Source organism: Eurypyga helias, unplaced genomic scaffold, assembly GCF_000690775.1.
Source record: "Eurypyga helias isolate BGI_N326 unplaced genomic scaffold, ASM69077v1 scaffold31184, whole genome shotgun sequence".
NCBI classification, from domain to species: Eukaryota; Metazoa; Chordata; class Aves; order Eurypygiformes; family Eurypygidae; genus Eurypyga; species Eurypyga helias.
The window spans coordinates 15,350-35,982 of NW_010248780.1; the positions used below are offsets into that span (position 1 = coordinate 15,350).

Below are 20,633 nucleotides of genomic sequence, written 5' to 3' on the forward strand. Positions count from 1 at the left end.
TGGAAGTTCCAAAGTCCATCCAACTGCAGCAGTAGCACACACATACATTCCATATGGCAGATATCAGTATTACAGAATTAAACCCACCTTTAGATATATATGTGAAATCCATGTGTAGTTTCAGTACGGTACCTTCTTTATAAATCATTTTTGGGAAGCTCACAATACATTCATATACAGTAAGGGTCCAGCAATCTCTACACTTTTGCCAAACCGTCCACAATCCTTTCAGAAGTCGGCCTCAAAGCCGCTAAACTCCTTGAAGAAGCTGCTGGTAGGTAATGAAACAAATTACCTCAAGAGACTGACATTCGGTTCTACCCTCCTTGGCTTCACTGGACAGCTTCTGCAGAAAGTCTGCTTTCATACAGATTCAGTGCGTGGTGCACAAATTCATACTGTTCGCTGGTCTGAACCATTCCACCCCTGAAAAGGAAACCCACCGGAATTAAATCTTATTTCAAGAAGCTGCTGGTAGGTAATGAAACAAATTACCTCAAGAGACTGACATTCGGTTCTACCCTCCTTGGCTTCACTGGACAGCTTCTGCAGAAAGTCTGCTTTCATACAGATTCAGTGCGTGGTGCACAAATTCATACTGTTCGCTGGTCTGAACCATTCCACCCCTGAAAAGGAAACCCACCGGAATTAAATCTTATTTCTGAAGAATGCAACAACCTCCAGCCTCTGCCAACCCCATGATCACCAGATAATAAAAGCCCTTTTCTCAATTTTTGACTTAGGTTTGCTTAAGTGGGAGATTTGCCTGAGCAGAAGTACTTTCTTCATAACTTACGGCACGCACGTGCCCAGCATGAGCCACCATTCCCGATTCCATCAGGGTAAGAACTAGAGACGAAAACATCCTGGCATCTACGTTGTTAAAACCCACATTTCAAATTCAACACATTTACAGACAACTTTGCTCCGTCACTTGGGCAAGGAAGGCCAGATACACAGACACAGCACTACTATGGATGGTACGAGGGAGTATTCAGAATCTGGCCTTTCATTTTTGTCCTCTGCTAAACACGTAACCTTCGGTGACCTTCAGATCGCCTGCACAGAGAACAGCTCTTCCTGTCCTCTTTCTAACGCCTACAACGCATCCTGTCTGAACAGCAGCCACCTAAGAAATTTTACAGCAGTGACTCATTTCAGCACCAACAATACAAAAGAGTTTAACTTGACCATAAAAAGGACTAGTTACAGCCAGCTGGGATTAGATGCTTACACTTAACACATTCACCTCATAACCATCCCTGCGCAGGTCTAAGTATGAGGATCAAGTCCCACATCTCCAGTGCCAACTGAAGTGTGGTAGGAAGGGGATGATGTCCTACGGGAGGCAGGTAAGAGTGGTACTGTTCAGCTCTGAAATTAAACTGAACGTCTTTCTGACAGTACTGAGGTCTGCCAGGTCTCACTTCTCATGAAGCAAAGCCTCAAGTTTACTTAATTCCACTTTTATTACCTCATCTGCCAGGGTATTCAAAGCTACCCACTCTGCTTCTAGAACTAAGCCCCCAGTTCATCCCCAGCGTACCCTGGAGCAGCTAATTACCTCTGGGGATGAAAGAGTAAATGGCTGTAGTGGGAAGGAAGACGTGTATTGCATTTGGCTTCAGCTAGATCTTCACTGAAACAATCAGATTTGTGAGGGATTTGGATCAAGAGCAATGCCGAAGCCAGGTGTCTTACAGGAGAAGGTCTGACAAACCCCCATGTGATCCCTTCAGACACCCTAGAAACAAAAGGTTCTACTGATGGGCAAAGCTACATTAAAAATGGTAAAATTGTCTCAACAAGTATTGTCCTTTAGTATTAGATGATGTTATCTACAATAAGGTCCTTTTATTTTCCTTGGTGCTACTGGATGGTTAATGGCTGTGTCAGGAAAAACATAATTAAAATAGTACCTACTTCTTTAAGCAAGCAACTAGCTGTCCCTGCTCCTTCGGCAAGCTCAGGCAACTGTAAAACACCTTTTAGTGAGCTGCATGCCTATTAGGATATGTTATTCCTAGGCCCCTTTAAATGGTCCCATCCGGTGCAAAATGCATCAGCCTCTTAGCTTTGCCAAACAAGACATCCACAAATTCATAACTCTTGGCTGCCTGCTGCCTTCAGCTGCTCTACTCTGTGCCTGTCCCCTGCCTGGAGATCCAGCAAGAGTCTAAAGGTGACGGAGGGCTTTGCTCTGGTCCTCTGTGCTCCTTAGCCGCCTTCCTTCCTCCTCACTGCTGTGTCCTGCCCTGCCCACGCAACCCCTTCCCAGCCAGCTCCTTCCCTGTCTCCCCCATCAATGTTCCCCCAAGATGTGCTCTAAGGGAGTGTGTTTCCCAGGTTAGATCTGCTGTGTGGAAGAGGTAGAGGAAGGGAACATATCCAGGGGGAAGGACTAGGCAGGAAGGGCAGGTTAAAACAAGTTTGGCTGCACTAGCTGTTTGTGGGGGTGAGCCTTGCTCCTTCCTCTTCGGTGCTGAAGGAACATGCAAAGCCTCCAAGAAGGCCTGCAAAGCCTCCAGTAAGCCTGGCTGGGGCTGAGCCCAGCACTGCTGCATTTGCCTGTGCCAGCAAGCATAACTGAGACGTTGTGGTGCTTCTGAACGCTGTATGGGCAAACAAGTGCACATCCCTGTCAGCTTAGGGGCACCCGAGTCTTGTACGGAGGTTCAGACCACTTGGCCTTGTCAGTGCTGTTATACACGGGATTCCTAGAACCACAGCATCACAGAACAGCTGGGGTTGGAAGGGACCAAACCCACAGCCATGGGCAGGGACATCTTTCACTAAAGGCCCTGGTGAAAAGGCTTTTTCCATCTTTCTTATAAGCACCCTTTATGTACTGAAAGGCTGCAAAAGGGTGTTCCCAGAGCCTTCTCTTCTCCACGCTGAACAACCCAACTCTAGAACCTAGACCAGGTTGCTCAAAGCCCCGTCCTTAAACACTTCCAGGGATGGGACATCCACAGCTTCTCTGGGCAACCTCTTCTGTGCCTCACCATCCTCTCCATGAAAAATTTCTTCCTGATAACCAATCTAAATCTCCCCTCTTTCAATTTAAACCCGTTACCCCTTGTCCTATTGCTACAGGCCCTGGTAAAAAGTCCCCCCCAGCTTTCTTGTCGGACCCTTCAGGTACTGGAAGGCTGCAATAAGGTCTCCCTGGAGCCTTCTCTTCTCCAGGCTGAACAAGCCCAACTCTCTCAGCCTTTCATCATAGCAGAGGTGCTCCAGCTCTCTGAGCATCTTCGTGGCCTCCTCTGGACTCGCTCCAACCAGTCTATACCCTTCTGATACTGAGGGTTCCACAGATGGACGCAGAGCTGCAGGTGGGGTCTCACAAGAGCAGAGTACAGGGGCAGAATCCCCTCCCTTGACCTGCTGGCCACACTTCTCTGGATACAGCCCAGGATACGGTTGGCCTTCTGGGCTGCCTTTGCATCCACCAATAATCCCCAATTCCTTCTCCCCTTGGTTCTTGTTCAAGGCTCATATTTATCAGCAAGGAATTATCTGTGACTCTTAAGACATCGGTTTGTGGAAAAGGCTGTGTGGAAGAGCAGGAAAATTTTTCAGAAGGAAATCTGCTCAAGGAGGGAGGTTTCCTCTCCCTCGTCCCTAGCACCCAGAAGGGATGTACCCACAGCTACGGCACCTCTGGGTGTGCAGCCTTTGTCCTCTGCCAGCCCACACTGCCAGCTCCTCTGCAAGCTGCTGGGCTCTCTGCTTCTTTGGGACTCTCTGGGGTGGTGCTTGGAAGAAACGGTCCCTGGTCCTTAGGGCTGGGAGACCAGCTCTGCCTGGGCAATCATGGGGGAGGGAAGGGTCCTTTACCCTGTCCTCTGGCTTGCTGCTAGTGCAGCTGGATGCAGCCTGCTCCACAGTGAACGTGATGCAGGGTTGGGGATTTTTTTTTTTAACCTAAAGTGATTACTCAAAACACTTAAACAATGAATTGACGCACACTGGAAACTCTTTTCATCCTGTCTGAGGAGCCAAGAGCAAAGTTATCGGACGTCATTCCAAGAATGTGCCTTTAAGGTTAAGAATGTGCAGTTTCTCGATATCACACTAAGTCTTGAAGATGCCTCACATCAAATATTTCCTGTTTCTCTTGCAAAACATAAAATATGAACCAGGGAAAAAAAGTAAGCTGAGCAGACCTGTGGGTCTGTCTTCCAATGAATATACAGTAAGCGTGGTTATATCTCCATCCTCGGCCAAGATTTTGAGTGGGTGGTCCATTTTCTCATGTTAGCTGAGGCACAGATGATTACTGCCAGATCAGGTCAACCCTTAACTTACACTGAACAGCTGAGAAGAAAGTGGCATCTGGACATACCTTACCTGGGAACAGCTCTCTCCTCTCTCATTCCCTGCTGGAGCTCTATTTTAAATCCTGATTGCAGCGGGGCTACATAGACAGTTAAACTATTTTTCAGCACAACTTTTTTTGCCACCATCTGCACTTTGCCTGGATGCTTGTTCAGTTCCCACTGGGTGTGCCGGGCAATGGGAATGTTTTAGTAAATCACTACAGCATCACTGCGAGTCCCTCAAGCGCAGCTCTTTTTTCCTACTGCTCAATTCACTTTGGTAGAAACGTGGTCATGGACCCATGTGACAAGAAGTTCTCACATGAGAGGATACCATCATGTATGTTTGTCCCATCAGTAGGTCTGTGTTTGGATGGTGCAGCTCTGAGCATGAGCAAGCCTGCCTGGGATCGCAGCAGAGGTGAGGTATCAGAGATGAAATTCAGTGTACCTTTTGGGCAGGTTTCTGGCTACTAGGTGGTCAGATAAACCCATCCTTTTCTGATAAACTCTTTTTTCAGGTGTGGGGCTTGTGGTTTGTTTGTTTTTTTTTTTGATGGGGGAGGAGGCAATCTGGTGTACAAAGAATAAATTGAAGCTCAGCTTCTGGCCAACATTAGGAGGAAAACAGCCTCATCTCTGTTCCTGCTCTGCTCCTGGTTGTACCCCATTGCTAATGCTGGCCACGCTGGTAACTGAAGTGCAACACAGCTATGGCCAGAGCCAGCTCCTGCAGCCATGTCTAGTGGGATGTTAAGTTTATTTTGCCATCTTCATGTCACATGTAATGACCTTATCTCACATGCCACCTACCAATAATCATCATGTCAGACTGGGTCATCAGGGGAAGCTGGTCTCATGGAGCTTTGTCCATGTAACTGTGACACTCTTCCACTTTATGAACCCACAATCTGGTTGGGCTGGCAGTGGCTACTGTAGCATTAGGGGCTTCCAAGCTCTGCCTTAGCAGTACTTGCTATAAACTGACTGACAGGTGAATGAGATCTGTTCTGCAATATGACCAAGTAGAAAAAGGAAATAAAAAGAGGTTTTGATTACTGAGTTTTGCCCAGAAAAATATCTTTAAACATTAAAACACAGACACACTTTTTGTTTCAGACAGTGCCTGAGAATATGAAGAGCTGAGGTGCCTTAAGCAAGATCTCTGGAGTCTATTGATATAATCTGAAACTCAAAAAAGTACAGAAATGTGCAAGTCTCAAGACTTAACAATTCTTATAACAAGTTTTGTGTCACTGAGATTGCTGTTATGAATGTTTATATTTGGGTCAGATTTTCATTGTCTTTCCAAGTTTATCTAGAACACTAATATATACAAAAAAGTTAATTAGTCAGATACACTTAACGAATTATTTTTTTCTGCCAGTTAGAATGCTGAAAGTTTGGATTATTTTTTCTATGGCTGAAATAATGACATAAAAAATGATGTAGCTGAGACCAGACTTTTCTTCCACTTCTCTACAGTGGAGTGTAAAAGCAATAAGAATGTTATCTTATAACAGAAATTCTAAAATGGGGGAGAGAACTACAAAACATTTTCAATGAGATGAAGAGATAATCAGAATGAAGTGTTGGAAATTTGGAGTTGATAATTTAAAACAGAGTAGGCATTTTTCCCTCAGCTCTTCCATCTTTTTGGTTGCTGAGATTTTTAGGTCAGGACCTCCCCTTAGAGAATTTTACACTCCAAGCGGCTCATGTTGCCCTGTAAGGATCACATTACAATCTCCAGTATGATTAAGGCGCCTGGGAGGGGAAGGCAGAGGATGTGATCCGTAAACATGGTCAGCTATATGGATACTGGTCTTTCTGCAATTTGTGGTTCTAGTACCTTTCAGAGCTCTTCAGATCACAAAATCCTGTACTGTCCCTTTGATCTCAGCTGTTTTAGCATTTGCATCCTTATGGGTTGTTTCCATTTAAAGAAGAAATATATGTCAGAAGCAGCTAATATACTTGCAAGGAGATTATTTGATCTGGTACCTACAGCAGGAGAGGAATGAGACTTCTCTATTCTTGGTGCAACCCTGTTTATTTACTTTATACAAAATCCTGTTTCCCCAAGCAGAATAAGAAAGAAAAGTACAACCAAACCAGCAGCTTCCATTGTGCACAATACCCACATCCTCCTTTCTAACACAAATCTCTCTTCAACCATGGTTTCACAAAACAAAGCACTCTGCAACAATGCTGGCTTGCAGTGTTCCGGCTCCCAAGCTGTGAATTCAATCAGGGAATTGATCTGACTCAAGAAACTTATGCAGCAAATGCCTTGCTATTTTCTTAAGCTGACTAAGTTTGCCAACCCAACTCAAAAGGACCCCCAGCACAGCTGAGGGAATAGCAACAGCACCAGATTTGGCTCTCTCCACTGCACAAAGAAACTACACACTGAGTGAGCCTGGATATCTCTGTCAATCCCAGCTCAAAGACAATCCCTTGCCTCCAGATTGCCCCATGTCTCTTGTGTCCTAGTGGGATGCCACAAACAGCAGAAAGCTCCAGGAGAGCCCAGCAACGACAGTGTTGCCATCTCAGGAGAAATTCGTTCAGTGAAGTCTCACCCAGTTTCACCCAGAAAACAATATTCCTCACTTGGGATCTAAATACAAATGTTACTTTGAATATTCACCTAATGCTGTCATAAGTTCCTGCAAAAGTGATGGCAGTCACTTCACGTAAAGCAACATTCAACGGTGAAAAGTTTTCAGAGTCATTACTGACAATTACCGAATCATTTCAGCATCATTGACTGATTTTCAGAACCACTGACTGATTTATGGTTCTTCTGGAACTCACCGATCCACTCGTAGCTGACAGACAATGCTCAAAGCATCTACGACTCCCTCCTCCTTCAACTGCTGACAACCAATGGCCGTGGCAATAAAACATCCAGTCCTTCCTATACCGGCACTGAAAAGAAGGCACAGTTTAATAGGGGAATGGAGTTGACAGATCAAAGGAGTTTAGCAGAAAACACTAAATAGATATGAAAACAGTAAAAACACAAAACATTGAATTGCTAGAACCCACAGTTCCTGGGCACATAAGTAGCAAGGGCAACTTCTCAGTTCACTTTCTCAGAGAGAAATGAAAGCATGCACTGTTCCAGCTGCCTAGTTGTGGGTAATTTCTGAGGCTTACAGATTTCTAGTTTGCATACGAGCATATGGTAAGAGGAAACAATCTCCATTAGCACCACAAAGTCCAAATATTCTCTGTCACAGTCCAAGCAAATAATGGAGACAGACACTGAGCTGGGGGAAAAAGCTCACCTAAAGGCAAAAATCAGTAGGGCTTTATGTTTGAAGCCCTTGAGATATACAGGGGTTCTGCTAACCATACCTCTAACCATAGACCTGGAACCATGCTGATGATGTCAGCAGACTCTCCTGTGATACTGCAAGAGGAAGAAGGATTTGGTGCTGTAACTCTCCAGGTTTTCTTGATGCCTGCTGGAAACGGCCATTTTGGCATTCTTTTTACTCCCCGAGCCCCCAACACTTTTGAGAACCTCTGTCCCACTTAAGCAATGTTGGAATTCAGTGCAGCCCAAGCCTGTCATGCTTCATGGCAGGAAAATGTGAGGAGAATAGTTAAAGCATGGAGTCGGGGGCCAGATCTCTATGCCTGGCTTTAACCATTTGGTGCCTTGCTTTCTTCATCTCTCCAATGGGCAGGAATTCTCCCTGCCTCAGAAGAGCACAGCAAGAGTTATTTAAATTAATGCCAGGAAGAATAAATTGAGTGTCTCAGGTGGAAGCTTGATATATCTGAGTGCAAAGTGTTACCAGGAATGCATCCATTTGCTACAGCTGAAACAAATCACAATCTACTCACCACAGAAGGAAAGAGAAGAGGGCTTTAGGGACTCAAGAGCCCTCCCAGCTGTAAGTGAAAATTTCCAAGAGGACTCAGCAATGTTAAATATATGAGGATGACTCTGCCAGTTGTGAGGAGATAATGAGATGTAAAACTAACAGCATAAGAAAGGGTACTGAGCTGACAGCCTACCTCCTTGGACATCAACATCTATGGGATAAATGTATCCAAAAGGAGAAGGACATAGTTTATAAAGAGGAATTTGGAGAAAGCAATCTAATGCATACCCACATTCTCTTTCTCAAATATTTTGAAACCCTTGAAAGTAGGGCTAACAAGTTTAAATGATTCAGATATAAGCGAAGTTGGCTATAATTAAGGGTTCTTTTATTGCCTTTTTTGAGGGTCGAGTAGGTGTTCTTGGACGCGTTCTTAATATGTATTAAACAAAGACTACATTTTCTAATGTATTTTCTTCCTCAGCTCAGGTGTGCTGGTCCTGTCTTATTACACAGCTTTATTTCAGACAGTGCAAGACAAAAATGACATTGTTCTTCACTTGTCTGACGTTGCTTTCCTGGTATACCCATAAAAATATGGAGAGCTATTTACTTTGAAGTATTTTCAAGTACCCAGGGTTTTTTTTTAGGAGTTTATCATGTAATAGGTCATGTGTAGCAACCGTGGCCTGTTTAACTGGGAGTGTGGAATATTGGGCTGTTATGATTTCGGGATAAAGAGATGCAGGCTGTTTGCTTTTTAAAGAACATGTTCATGCACTAGCTGATGAGGAAAGACAAGCAAAAATTTCCAGCAATAACTATAACAGTGTCAAGTTTCTGACCATGAAAATTTAATCCCTTATTCTCATTTAAGAAACTCTTACAAGTCCTTCAATGTGCCAAATTGCTGGTTCTTCAGGGAAGCAGAAAATAGCACTGTGGTCCAAATTCTCTGTCAGCTTAGTTTCACTGACTAAATAGGGCTGAATCAGTTTTACATTTGCAGAATATAATTCTGTGTTCTAATTCCTCCCTATCAATTCAATTAAATAAAAAAAAATATTTTCCCTCTATATTTGAAATCTCGCAATCAGAACCTGTATTTGATCCCAAACCACCTAGCTGCCATTAAACCCAAACCTATTTTGATGTACCCCCTACACATCCAAAGAACAGATTAAGGAGATAGGTTCCACATTTACCCCGTGCTTTTGATGAGTGACGTCTGAGAGGAAACATACACCTTTCCAGCGAATGCCACTATGAAGACTGGTAGGAAGTTAAAACTTTCTTCCTTTGGAAATCTCTGTCCTTGGCATGTGTCTAATCAGATCTGCTGATTTTAAGGACCAGAGGAAACGTTTACTATTTTTCCTATTCTTTTGCAGAATAGGAACTACTTTGCTAGAAGAAGTAAAGTCCGTATTACTCCCAAGTCCTGAACGGGCTCATGACTGGTGTGTCTAAGACAGCACCCTATGCTGACAGGCTACAAGATGACACATTGAAAAAAAAAGAGGAGTCACTTTTTTTTCCACTCGCATCATATTAAGAAATTATTAAAGCATTTCTGCTTCAGACTAAGGATCATTGTTCGAGTGTGCACTGTAATGCTCCTCTGGAAATGAGTGAGAATCATGAGCTGTATCCGAGGTCCAAGCTTAGAAGTGTGCACGGGCTCTATAAGACTTAGATGATCTCAGCTGCAACTCAGATTAGAAGAGAAGAAAGTACCTGACTAGAAAATGGAGTGTGAGTTTACGCATTTTACAGACAACAGTGTAGTAAGCATATACAGAGCTGAGTTGTTACTGAAGAACCATTAACTCTAATCACAACTGAGATGATACCTGGGTTTAATCATGGAAAAGTTCCTGCTCATGATTACAGACCTTCCTGTCATATCACACACCACAGGAAGACACCCCGTTCTTCTGAAGACCTTCATTACTGAAGATCCTTACTGGAAAAATGGGACTCTCAATAGCCATCCACAGATTTGTGGATTTTTCAGGGCAACTACAATTCCTGATAAAAACAGCTGCATAAAATTTGGGAAAGTTACTTATTCATCACATTCTGGTTTTGAAAAACGATAGGTGGTTCAAATCTGGCTTCCATTTCTTTAAATCTCCCAAATATGGAGTTGAAAAGACGTGGTTCAAGATGAAATGTTCTGGTTTTGATGTACTTCTAGAAAAATACAAGTACTATCCCAACTCTAAGAGAAGTATCATCACAGTTTAGAGACAAAGCAAGTAAGGAAACACTGATTTTAGTTTTTTTCTGTTATGCTTCATCTACTTCTTTTCACCAACATAACAAATTCAGTACTATTTCCTACTACTTAAATTGCAATATGGGGTAATGAATCAATACAAACCAATAAAATGGAATTTAATTAGAATGATTAGAAGGACATTCTCTGGTTCATTACAATTTGTGTGAATAATACTCTGCTCTTGAGTACTGAGTAACACTTCACTCTTGAGTATCAAACAAACTGCCTTTGTGAAAACATTCAAAAACTTTAGTACTTCTGCGTTTCAGTCTCCAAATCTGTAGCTGATGCCTGCTGTTGAAAACTGACTTGCTTTACAATATTTTAGCCAACCAGTCACAGGGCATTGCATCTGACTGAGGTATGTAATTCCGCAAGAAGGCTAAAGAGAAAGCAAATCATGAATAAGAAACAGAAGCAAAATAATTTTTCCAGCTGGTCTTTCAAAACCAGAGTTCATTAGCAGAAATGGAGAATGGTTCAGAAGCGATTTGCTAGTCACAAGGGAATTCTCTCCAAAACTCAAATCCGCAAATATGCACAGAAAACGTCAATTAGCATGAAGAGGATCTGGGGAATTTTACTGTTCCCCACACACGTTCTTTGTTTAGGAGGAGGACCGTTTGATGTGATTTGCTGTGGCCTTGCTTTGGGCAGTCATTAGTGAGGATTGCAAATACCTGCAGTGCACAATGACAGGCCCTCTGCCAGGTGATTCCACCCTGTCCTCTTCTACGTCCAGCATGAGCTGCAGCAGCGGCTGAGCGCTGTCAGGGGTTTTGTGGTCCGGCCAGGATGTGTACCAGTAGTGTTTCACACTCCGGGACTGACTCCCTTGCTGAAAATAACATGAAGATTTTATATGAACACTTGTGGTGAACAATTCTTTTTATTTCTTTCAATGTTATGGTAAAAAGACAGTAAAAATGGTAGGAGAGATTCAACAATTTCCTTTTTATTGGACTCGGAGGATGCAATTGCAGGGAACAGGCGTGCTCCCAGGGACACAGTTGTAAGAAGGGTTTGTGCACCTGAAAACTTAGCAGTTTTTTCAGCTATGTAAGTTCTGCTCTGTCCATCTGACTACTGACTTGCTGACTGGGTTGTCAGCTGGAGATTGTCAGAGGTCAGTGTTAGATCAGCAGTAAGATCTAGAGAGATTAGCTTGATCTGGGCTTCTGAATCTCTAAATTATTATATATTTCTGCTACCCATTAAGGACATTATCATAAAGGTCTGACACTAAAATTACAAGAGTATTTACGTTGAAGGTGCATAAGAACTGCCCTTTTAGATTAATCAAAAATCCCAGCTTGTCCATTATTCTCTCCAACAGAGGCTGCTACCACTTACTTCAACAAAAAGGGGCTTGATATGGGCTGGAGTAATTTGTGTTGGATGATATGACCTGCCCAGTTCTCACTGCCTGGGCTGAAACACCAAACAAGTTTTCCCGTCCATTATTTACTGTAATGCTCTGTGAGGAGTAGCAGATGATGCAATCCGATAGCATGTTTAGTGAGAACCGTGAAAGCACAAAGCTTTCCTTATATGCTCCTTATAATTCTAACTTCTCAAATGAGCTATAGATGCACTCAGCACACAACATGATCAGCTCATCTTTTTCAGAATGATGTTATGCTGGTTCTTTCATTAACTAAAATCCCTTTACATTGCCTTGGCAATGCTAAAAAGGCCTCAAAGTAAATGTAATTCAAGAGAGCAAAACATGCACTCCTTTGGAAGCCTTCCTTATTGCCAAAGTGGTACAAAGCAGCAATACAATAAGTGTTCCAGTGCTTTGGTCTAAATCATACCTTGCACTGTGAGCTTCATAGCTCAGTTACTCCTCCTGTAAAAATTTATGCCCTTTAAAAAAAACAGTTTAACTTCATTTAACATCAAAAAAGTAAGGCATTATGAACAATGCTTCTCAGATGCAGATTGTTACCTTTATTGTAAGCTGACGAACAGTGTAGTTCTCGCATTCTTGAACACTGTTAACAAGGACCTCAACCTTCCCATAGATTCCTCTTTTTTCTGGCCAATAGAGCACACATTTCTGGAAAGCAAGCATCAGCGTCATCAACAAACTGGATCCCGGAGACATATTCATATCTAATTTTTGCACAGAATATATTTGTCTGGAAAGTTCAGATGAATTCAACCAAGGTGTTGTTCATGGCAGAAGAATTCCTAAAGGAGATATTGCAGGGTTCTTAATGAATGACTTAGGCCTAATTTTCAGCATCTGAGTTTTTCAAATATCTCTATCACTAAATACTTTGAACAGCTGTTTCTATTCTTAAAAGCTCTATGAAGTTCATTAAAAGGAATTATTTTCCATGTTCATAATAAAAGATTTTTTTTTAAAACATTCTTTAATTCATAGAATAAAATTTATAAAGTTTTCTCTTTCCTAATGAGATTTTCTTCTGAGCAAGAGATTCAAAATTTGTTCTATCCTCACAAGATCTTTTATCCTCTTCACTCTCCTGAGCCCTGGTACAACAAAGCATGTAAATGTGCCCTTAGATCTTACTGAATTCAATGGGACTTAATGTGCAGAATCTGAGTTGTCTCTTATGTTAAAAGAATCCATCAGTCTTGCTAGAGCTACACAAAATTATATACAGAGTTCTTAATGAACCAGTACTGTATGCAATTTCAGCAATGTATCTTTTAAGCATCTACTAAAAAGGAGATTGAGAAATAGTATTTGTGATACGAACCATTCTATTTTTCCCTTGTAAACGTTTGCTTATCTTCCAGTCCACTGCAACTTCATATTAATTTCTATTGAAGTATCTCTATATTTTACCTGAAAGCAAAGATCCCTGTCGTATAAATACGTCTTTAAAAGTAGATGGTTATTACCTTAAGGGTGTGAGGTGTTTGAAATCCACATTTTCTGAAATAACACTGGCCAATCTGACTTGTTCATTAAATTAAAAAAAACCACAACAATTAAAAACCCTCTTCTTCTTGATATCCAATGCACAGGTTAAAAAAACACCAAGAGAACAGAGAGTTCGACAATAACAGGAATCTCAGAAAGAACTTGTTTGTATTTCCTCACAAACTCTTGCTGAAGAAACTGGAATATATTTAGGCAGTAGCCTACATTAAGCAGCAAAATGAAACAATGCCTTTAATATAATTGCCATAAAGCATCGCTCCCAGTAAATCCTGCTAAAAGTGAACTAGAAAAAAATACCAGTGAAATGCAAGTCTTTACCACCAGGTGTGATCTTTAAGCTGCTACTCTACTTGATAACCCAACAGCTGATTGAACCGAATCATCCTTGTTGTAGAAATACTTTTCCAAAAATCGATGCTCATTACCTGAGTGATGTAAGGTGCGTGAAAGCCACATTTTCTGAAATAATGCTGGCCAATGTGACTGGATTCATTCAAATCCTGTTTTTTGCAGAATTACTCGAACATCCTAAATTTGCTGCCTCCCCGAAGACATCAAGAATGGCAATAAAATACTCAGAAATTTGTATGAAAAAAAGTGTTTGCATACCCACAGTCCCCCCCATGTGACACATATAGCTACTATCATCTGCCAGATCTGCAATTCATGCCCCTCCCTGGGAGTGTAGTTTTCAGTGCTAATATGGGAAAAAGAAAAGTCTAAATACACAATTGTACCCTGACAATCAACAATAGTTGAGTCAGCCCCTGAGACTTCTTGATAAATGCGAGCATTCGAAGCTCACTACAAAGCCTTCAGGCACTCCACAAGAGTGTTTTTCTTGACTCTTTCCCAGAACTGGAATTGGCAACTTGCACTGGGTGGACAATGATGTTGGGCTGTTCATTAAAATAACTTTCATTTAACAGTCTGTCTACATTTAGTGAGATACAATGGATTATTTTTAACACAGTCTCCGTGCATCTTTTTAAAATACCATTTGTTACCGCTTTAAAAAATAGCCTTGAAAATAGAGGTGGGAGCAGTTCATTCAAGACAGGTATTTGGGGAAACGAACATATTTTTGAAAGTTAATTGTACTAAAGAGATAAAGATGAAGATGGGAGGGATAAACACATCAGACATACAAAAAACAACAGAAATCCCCAGGAGGACTGGCTCCTTTTAAACCTGTTCAGAAGCCAAACACAATGGTTACGAAGGGTGGTCTCTAGCCTTATGTCTGTAATGAGCAAAAGCTTATTGCCTACAGGATATATCAGAAAACAAGGAAGGATTCACTAGTTCTTATCATCACGGAGTCCTCCACCTCCAGTCTTTGTGGTGGTCCTGATTCTGTTCCTAGTTGTTCTTTCGGGCTGCATATTTTCCCTTTCAGCTTATTAATCTATTACAACATATTCTAAATAGGTCACATACTTAGCTTGGGATTGAGTGTACAGTTCTCTGTGTAGTCAGCAAACATGTAACAGCTACGAGTAGGATTTTTTAAAAGATGCTTAAGCCCCAAAAAAAAGAGAAATCCTAACCAACTTGCAAAAGCCTGGGAATCTTCTTATTTTCACGTGGAAAATCTCATCTTCCATCTTCACGTGGAAAATCTGGATCTTTCAAATTCTCCCCTTGGATTCATTTCCATTAGTTAGTTTTTTGCTAATAAATGATTATTTATTTCTGATTTGGTGCCTGACCTTTTTTTTTTTTTTAAAAAAAAAACCCACCACCAACATTCCGTGACCTGAACAGGAAGTTTATACAAGAAACAGTCTCTCTCATGACCTTTAATTGATTTCAGCCTTTGTCCTTCCTGCTGTGACAGGGCTGCAGGCTTAGGCTCCCTCCATCCCCTGTCTGGTCTCCTTGTGCACCCACACCCGCCGGGTGCCAGGCTTTGTGGGACTGCTCCTGAGGTGGGTCTCCATATGAGTTCCTCGGGCTGGGGCTGTCACCTGCTGCGTGCCGCAGTCAGTTTGTGCTCAGGAGCGCAGACTTTCTTAACTTGCCCCAAGTGCTCCTATTGCAGCCTGGACCCCCAGTTCTGCCAAATAGAGGAAGGCTCTCTCAGCTGATGTGTTATTTACCTGCTTTACTTCCCCTGGAGTTGGACCCTGAACAAAATTAGTTTAACAATTGTCAAATATCTGTGAGGTTGCTTTACTTCAGCTCCACTTCTTGTTTATTTTTCAATACAGATATGTCAACAAATTTACACATTAAATGTCCCAATAACCAGGCCAACACACAACAGCAATGAATAATTACAGCAAATCTTCAATTCCAGAATCCCTTTTTACTCCTGCCCTTTACTTACAGCCACTACTAACCCAACATGAGAGGCATACTTTAAGAGGGCTTGCTGCCTTCATATACTAAAATCCTCAAAGTTAGCACCAAATCTTCTTAAATTTTTCCAAAACCTAAGACATATCCATGGTGCCAATATTCAACTAATATGTAATCTTCAAGGAGGCTTATGTGAATTCCATAAAAGGTAGGATTTCTGAATTACAAAACCTACTTTGCTATGTGTAGATAAGTGTGCCTATAGACCAACTGAGGGAAAAAAAGTTATGTGACAAACCATATGAGCTTTAAACAGTGAGTTAACAAGATTGACCTAGATAATTACTGACAACAAGATTTACATTATCTGAGTTGAATAAACATGCATTGTTTAATGCATCTGTCAGTACTAGTCCTTTCTTCTTGCGGAATGCTGCTCAGTATTCTTTATTTGTGCTACCCAAAATATGTTTCCTGGTTAACAGGTAATGCTGTTAGTGAGTTTTAAGGCAAACTAAATGTGCATTATCTACGGAGTACATAGCACAAGTATGAAAAACAGCTGATACAACAGAAGTCTATAAACTTCTCTGTAAAATCATATAGGAGTCTATAGAATTGTTATACTCCACAGATTTGTCTATTTTCCATTGCTCAGTTTTCTTGACTGAAATCTAATATATGAAGTTTATATGTGCCACGTGGATAAAGCTTTGTAAAACAGTGCCCTAAAATATTACTACAGAATTAGAGATGGTCACCTTCAGTGGGTGATTTATCTCATTCTCTTAGAGTGGGATGGATCACTCTCTGAAGGTGTCTACTGCTCTTCAGTGACCAGGGAGGGAATCTAGATCACTAGGTGAGATGTGTTTTTCCTCATATTAACCCTAAGATTATAGCCTGGAATTCCAAGTTTCTCATTATTTACTCAGGCAGAAGCTCCTTTGCTGTGGGGTCCTCTTGCAAAAGCAGATTTCCAATCTGTTCAGACATTATGTAGTTTTGAGGACAGGTTTTACAGATTCTGCTTAAAATACCCACAGCACCCATAGTTACTTCAGCATTATTCTTGCTTACAAAACAACCTCCTTTTTTTTTTATCAGACTTCAAAATCAAAAAGAAAGAAAATCCAACAATTTAATGCTCCATATTTTTTCCATTCAGCTGAAATGAGTATTTTGCTCAGCAATCTACTTTCATATTATATCTTCATCCATCTTACAAAAACGATTACCACAGTGAGTCTTAACCATTTTTTCATCTCATGGAAGAAAGTAAGTCTACGGAAAACTCTGTTTATCATCATTTCACATGAAAAAGAAAGAAAATCCAACAATTTAATGCTCCATATTTTTTCCATTCAGCTGAAATGAGTATTTTGCTCAGCAATCTACTTTCATATTATATCTTCATCCATCTTACAAAAACGATTACCACAGTGAGTCTTAACCATTTTTTCATCTCATGGAAGAAAGTAAGTCTACGGAAAACTCTGTTTATCATCATTTCACACAATTCCCATTGTTACTGCAAATTCATCTCATCAGTATATAGAACCAGGATACTAATGTCCTGAATAATTTTACTTATGCTAAAGAAATGAATTTATTGTTGAGATTAAGGTTTTTCATTGAGAGCTCCCTTGTTATACATTACTTTATATATTATAGTACATTACAGCTCAGATGGAGGCAGACTGATGTTATACCAACTGAGGAATGGGGCCTACACCTGAGGGTTGCGTATGGGGGTTTATTTGTGCCTGGGTGGATGTGGATGAGTGGGTGAATACACTTTCAGGTATGAAGGTATTTGTACGTGTGTATATACTGCAGATGTACCTCCCTGAGAATAATGGAAATAAAGCAGACCACAGAGAAGAAAAAATAACAAGTGCTATTATGCTAAATAACATCTGCTCTTGCCTTCTCTATAGAGAGCAAATACTTTAACAATGAGGTTAATATGCTGAGCATAGCTGCTAGCTAAGCTGTTTTATTTTCCACGGCAAGCAGGGTTTCAGGAGGAACCTGCTGACGGTGGGAGAGTTCCTAAGGTTTCTAGACAGGGCAGGACAGCTTGTGCAAACACAGCCTCTCTATATAGCCTGGGAACAATTTGAGATCCCCCACCCTTTCTATTAGGAGGAAATTACCACTGCCAGGCCACAACAATGCAGATAAACACCAGTGCCTAGATCCTGTGTAACTCAGGTAAACACAGGGCTTCCTGACACGATGGAAACCACTAGGCACTTCTTTCAAGTCATTCTTCTTAGAGTGTCAGATGTGAGTGTTTAAACAGTCAGCATTTCCTCAGTCAAATACTTATTCTTTTGGCCAATTAGGCTGGAGTAAGTTTTCTACGTTTTCAGGAGTACACACACTTCTTAATGTAGACTTCTGGACACTTGTTTGAACAGTCTAGTGCAAAATGGCACCTGATTTGAAAATAGATGTTGGGATATTTTACATGACCAACCTACTTTTTCATACAGCTTCCTTAAAATCCACTGGATTTTAAGATAATGTTAGAAGCCCAAACTCACAGTGACAAAGAGCCAAGAAGTGGTCAAGGGCAGAAAAAAGAAGAGCATGTCTACTGAGTCCACAGTTAAATGGAGCAGTGAGTTGGGCCCTGGGAATGCACTCCCTTGATCTTGATCCCTTGATCACTCAGACTGGGAACTTGGTCTGAATAAATCCTGCTTCTCTATCATCACATGCATCTGAGTTAAGGGCAGGACTGTGAGTGGAGCAGGGGCAACCTGACCTTGGTTCATACCTGGCAAGGTGCTGAGACTTGGTTGAGGCACCTACCCGGAGCTGGGAATTGCTAGAAAGTCTAGCAGTTTGGACTGAAGAAAAAAAGTCAAACTCCTCTATGTCTGTCTGTCTCTTGTCCACAAACCGTTCAATCATCCAGAGCAGATCTTTGTGTTGGCCCTCTGCATAGAAGAGTGATTGTCGTTCGTAATGTCTGGCAGTCACAAATAATGGACTCTGGCACTATCAAGGAGAGCCTGGCAACAATTTACATGAATACTAAATAAAGCTATTAAAGATGCAGTTGGGAATCAATCCAAAAGTCACAGAATGTGTAACAGGCAGTTAGATGGCCATTAGCAATTAAAATGCAATTGTCATCTCTACTTGGTAGTAAGGTAAAGAGCCATGTATTTCCATTCTGGCTAAGTCCCTCCATGGCATTGGCATTTGGGAGCCCAAACTGTATTTCTGGGATGGTCCAGAAGATTTGTAATATCTGGAATGGATTCAAAACCTGCCATTATAGCAAAGTTCAAACTTCAACTATGTCAGGAAAGCTCTAATCATAACACTAACCATCTATTCTTTACATATCAGAACATAACAAGAAGTACAGAGGTGGCCAACAGACAAATGAGGAGCTTCTTAAAAAATTATGAACCCAACAATACAGATATAGAAAATAGAATTATTTTTTGTCTTTTTTTAAGATCTCTCTTGTGATTCCTTTGCAATTGCAGTTGGTGTATTTGGCTGCCCCAACATTACCTTTCACATTGCCCATTACCAGAGCATTTAAGAGCCAGTTTTCTGCTAGCTTCCTTCCATATCTGTTTCTTTCTACAGTATGCAGCCATAGGAATAATTTCTCAGTTTGGCCAGTTGTCATACCTCATTTTTTTCTTTCAGCTTTGTGATCATAACAATGACAGGGCTGTCTTCTTGCCAAACCATCTGCCAGAAATCATTCACGGTATTAATCATGGGTCCCTGAGTTGCAATGAAAGCCTTCTCTTTACCTCCATATCCCTGGTTTAGAAACAGACAAAAAAGCATTTACTTTAAATTCATGTGGTTGACCAAAATTGAAGGTGAATGTTCTAAAAGAGCAGGAAAATGAATCTGGAATTAAACAAACAAAAAAAAAGTTATTTGAACTGAAAGCAGTTACGAGTAACAGTAGAGCAGATTAGAAATTTTTCAGTTTTTCCTCTGAAAATTACTGATTCGATGAACTGAAATGGTCCTGAGAATACATCAATCCCTCTCAAATTTTGCTGTTTACTTGGCTTCTTCTAGCTCCAAGTTGTTGGGGCTTTCCATCATCCAGTGGTACTTTAATCCATGATTTATATTGTTGCAGTGTTTACAGGATAGTTTACAGTCAACAAAACACAGAGAAAAAAAATGGGAACTGTAACACTGGTTTCTACTAAGATTCATGGCAGGAAAAAAGATTTAAAATACATGAATGCTTGTGGGGTCGAAGACTCTGCTATCCATCTTTGCTAAGGGAGAAATGCCTTTATGAGACCTTATAGGAGGGACAGCATATCATTACAAGGAGTTCTGAGACACACAAGTGTATGGGAAGTCAAAGAAAGGTCAGGCAAAGAGCGGGAAAGCAGAGGGAAGGGAAAGGCAAGAAGAAATGGGAAAAACAAGAGATTGCCTTGTTATTTTTCAGCTGAGGAGAACTTGTGAGTTTGTGCAGTGACAGGGTGCCCAGCAGGAGAGTCTGGCAATGCCTGAAGGGATGAGTGAATGGAGAAGGGCTGGAGGTGGTGCAGGAGCCTCTACCCATGGCTATTCCTTTTGGGTGCCTTTTGCCTTCATTGCAGGAACCAATGGAATAGATCCTCAGCTGGTATAAACAGTCTTCCTATTCATCAATCCACCTGAATATACTTTGGTCCAAGACAGGTCAGGATCCCAGCAAGCCTAATGGTATTGCATACATGGATGTGAAATTTCATTTCATTGCTGAGTTGTATGTTTTTCTGCAGTTGCTGGCAGTTCAACCAGTGTCAGCAGCAGGAGAAATCACCATATGTTGGCCTGAAGAGTGGTAGCATGGGGAAAAGGGAGAGCTCAGAGGACTCAAAACATGGCTTGGCTGATGGCAGAGTTGCTCTCCAAAGAGAACTGCTCTGCTTAGTTACATGATGATGTCATTCATACGAACCACT

The 20,633-nt window shown here is 41.3% G+C and overlaps 1 protein-coding gene across 1 annotated transcript in view; it reads right to left on the reverse strand.

Annotated features, from left to right (window-relative positions):
* Positions 1-532: 532 nt before the first annotated feature.
* Positions 533-20,633, reverse strand: part of PTPRR (protein tyrosine phosphatase, receptor type, R) — a 75,676-nt gene continuing 55,575 nt past the window's right edge. Inside the window, exons 8-12 of the mRNA XM_010151177.1 lie at positions 19,336-19,473; positions 12,400-12,510; positions 11,129-11,286; positions 7,143-7,256; positions 533-626 (exon numbers count right to left, since the gene is read on the reverse strand). Of these exons, the coding sequence (XP_010149479.1) occupies positions 533-626; positions 7,143-7,256; positions 11,129-11,286; positions 12,400-12,510; positions 19,336-19,473 (615 nt within the window). The remainder of the gene's footprint in view (positions 627-7,142; positions 7,257-11,128; positions 11,287-12,399; positions 12,511-19,335; positions 19,474-20,633) is intronic.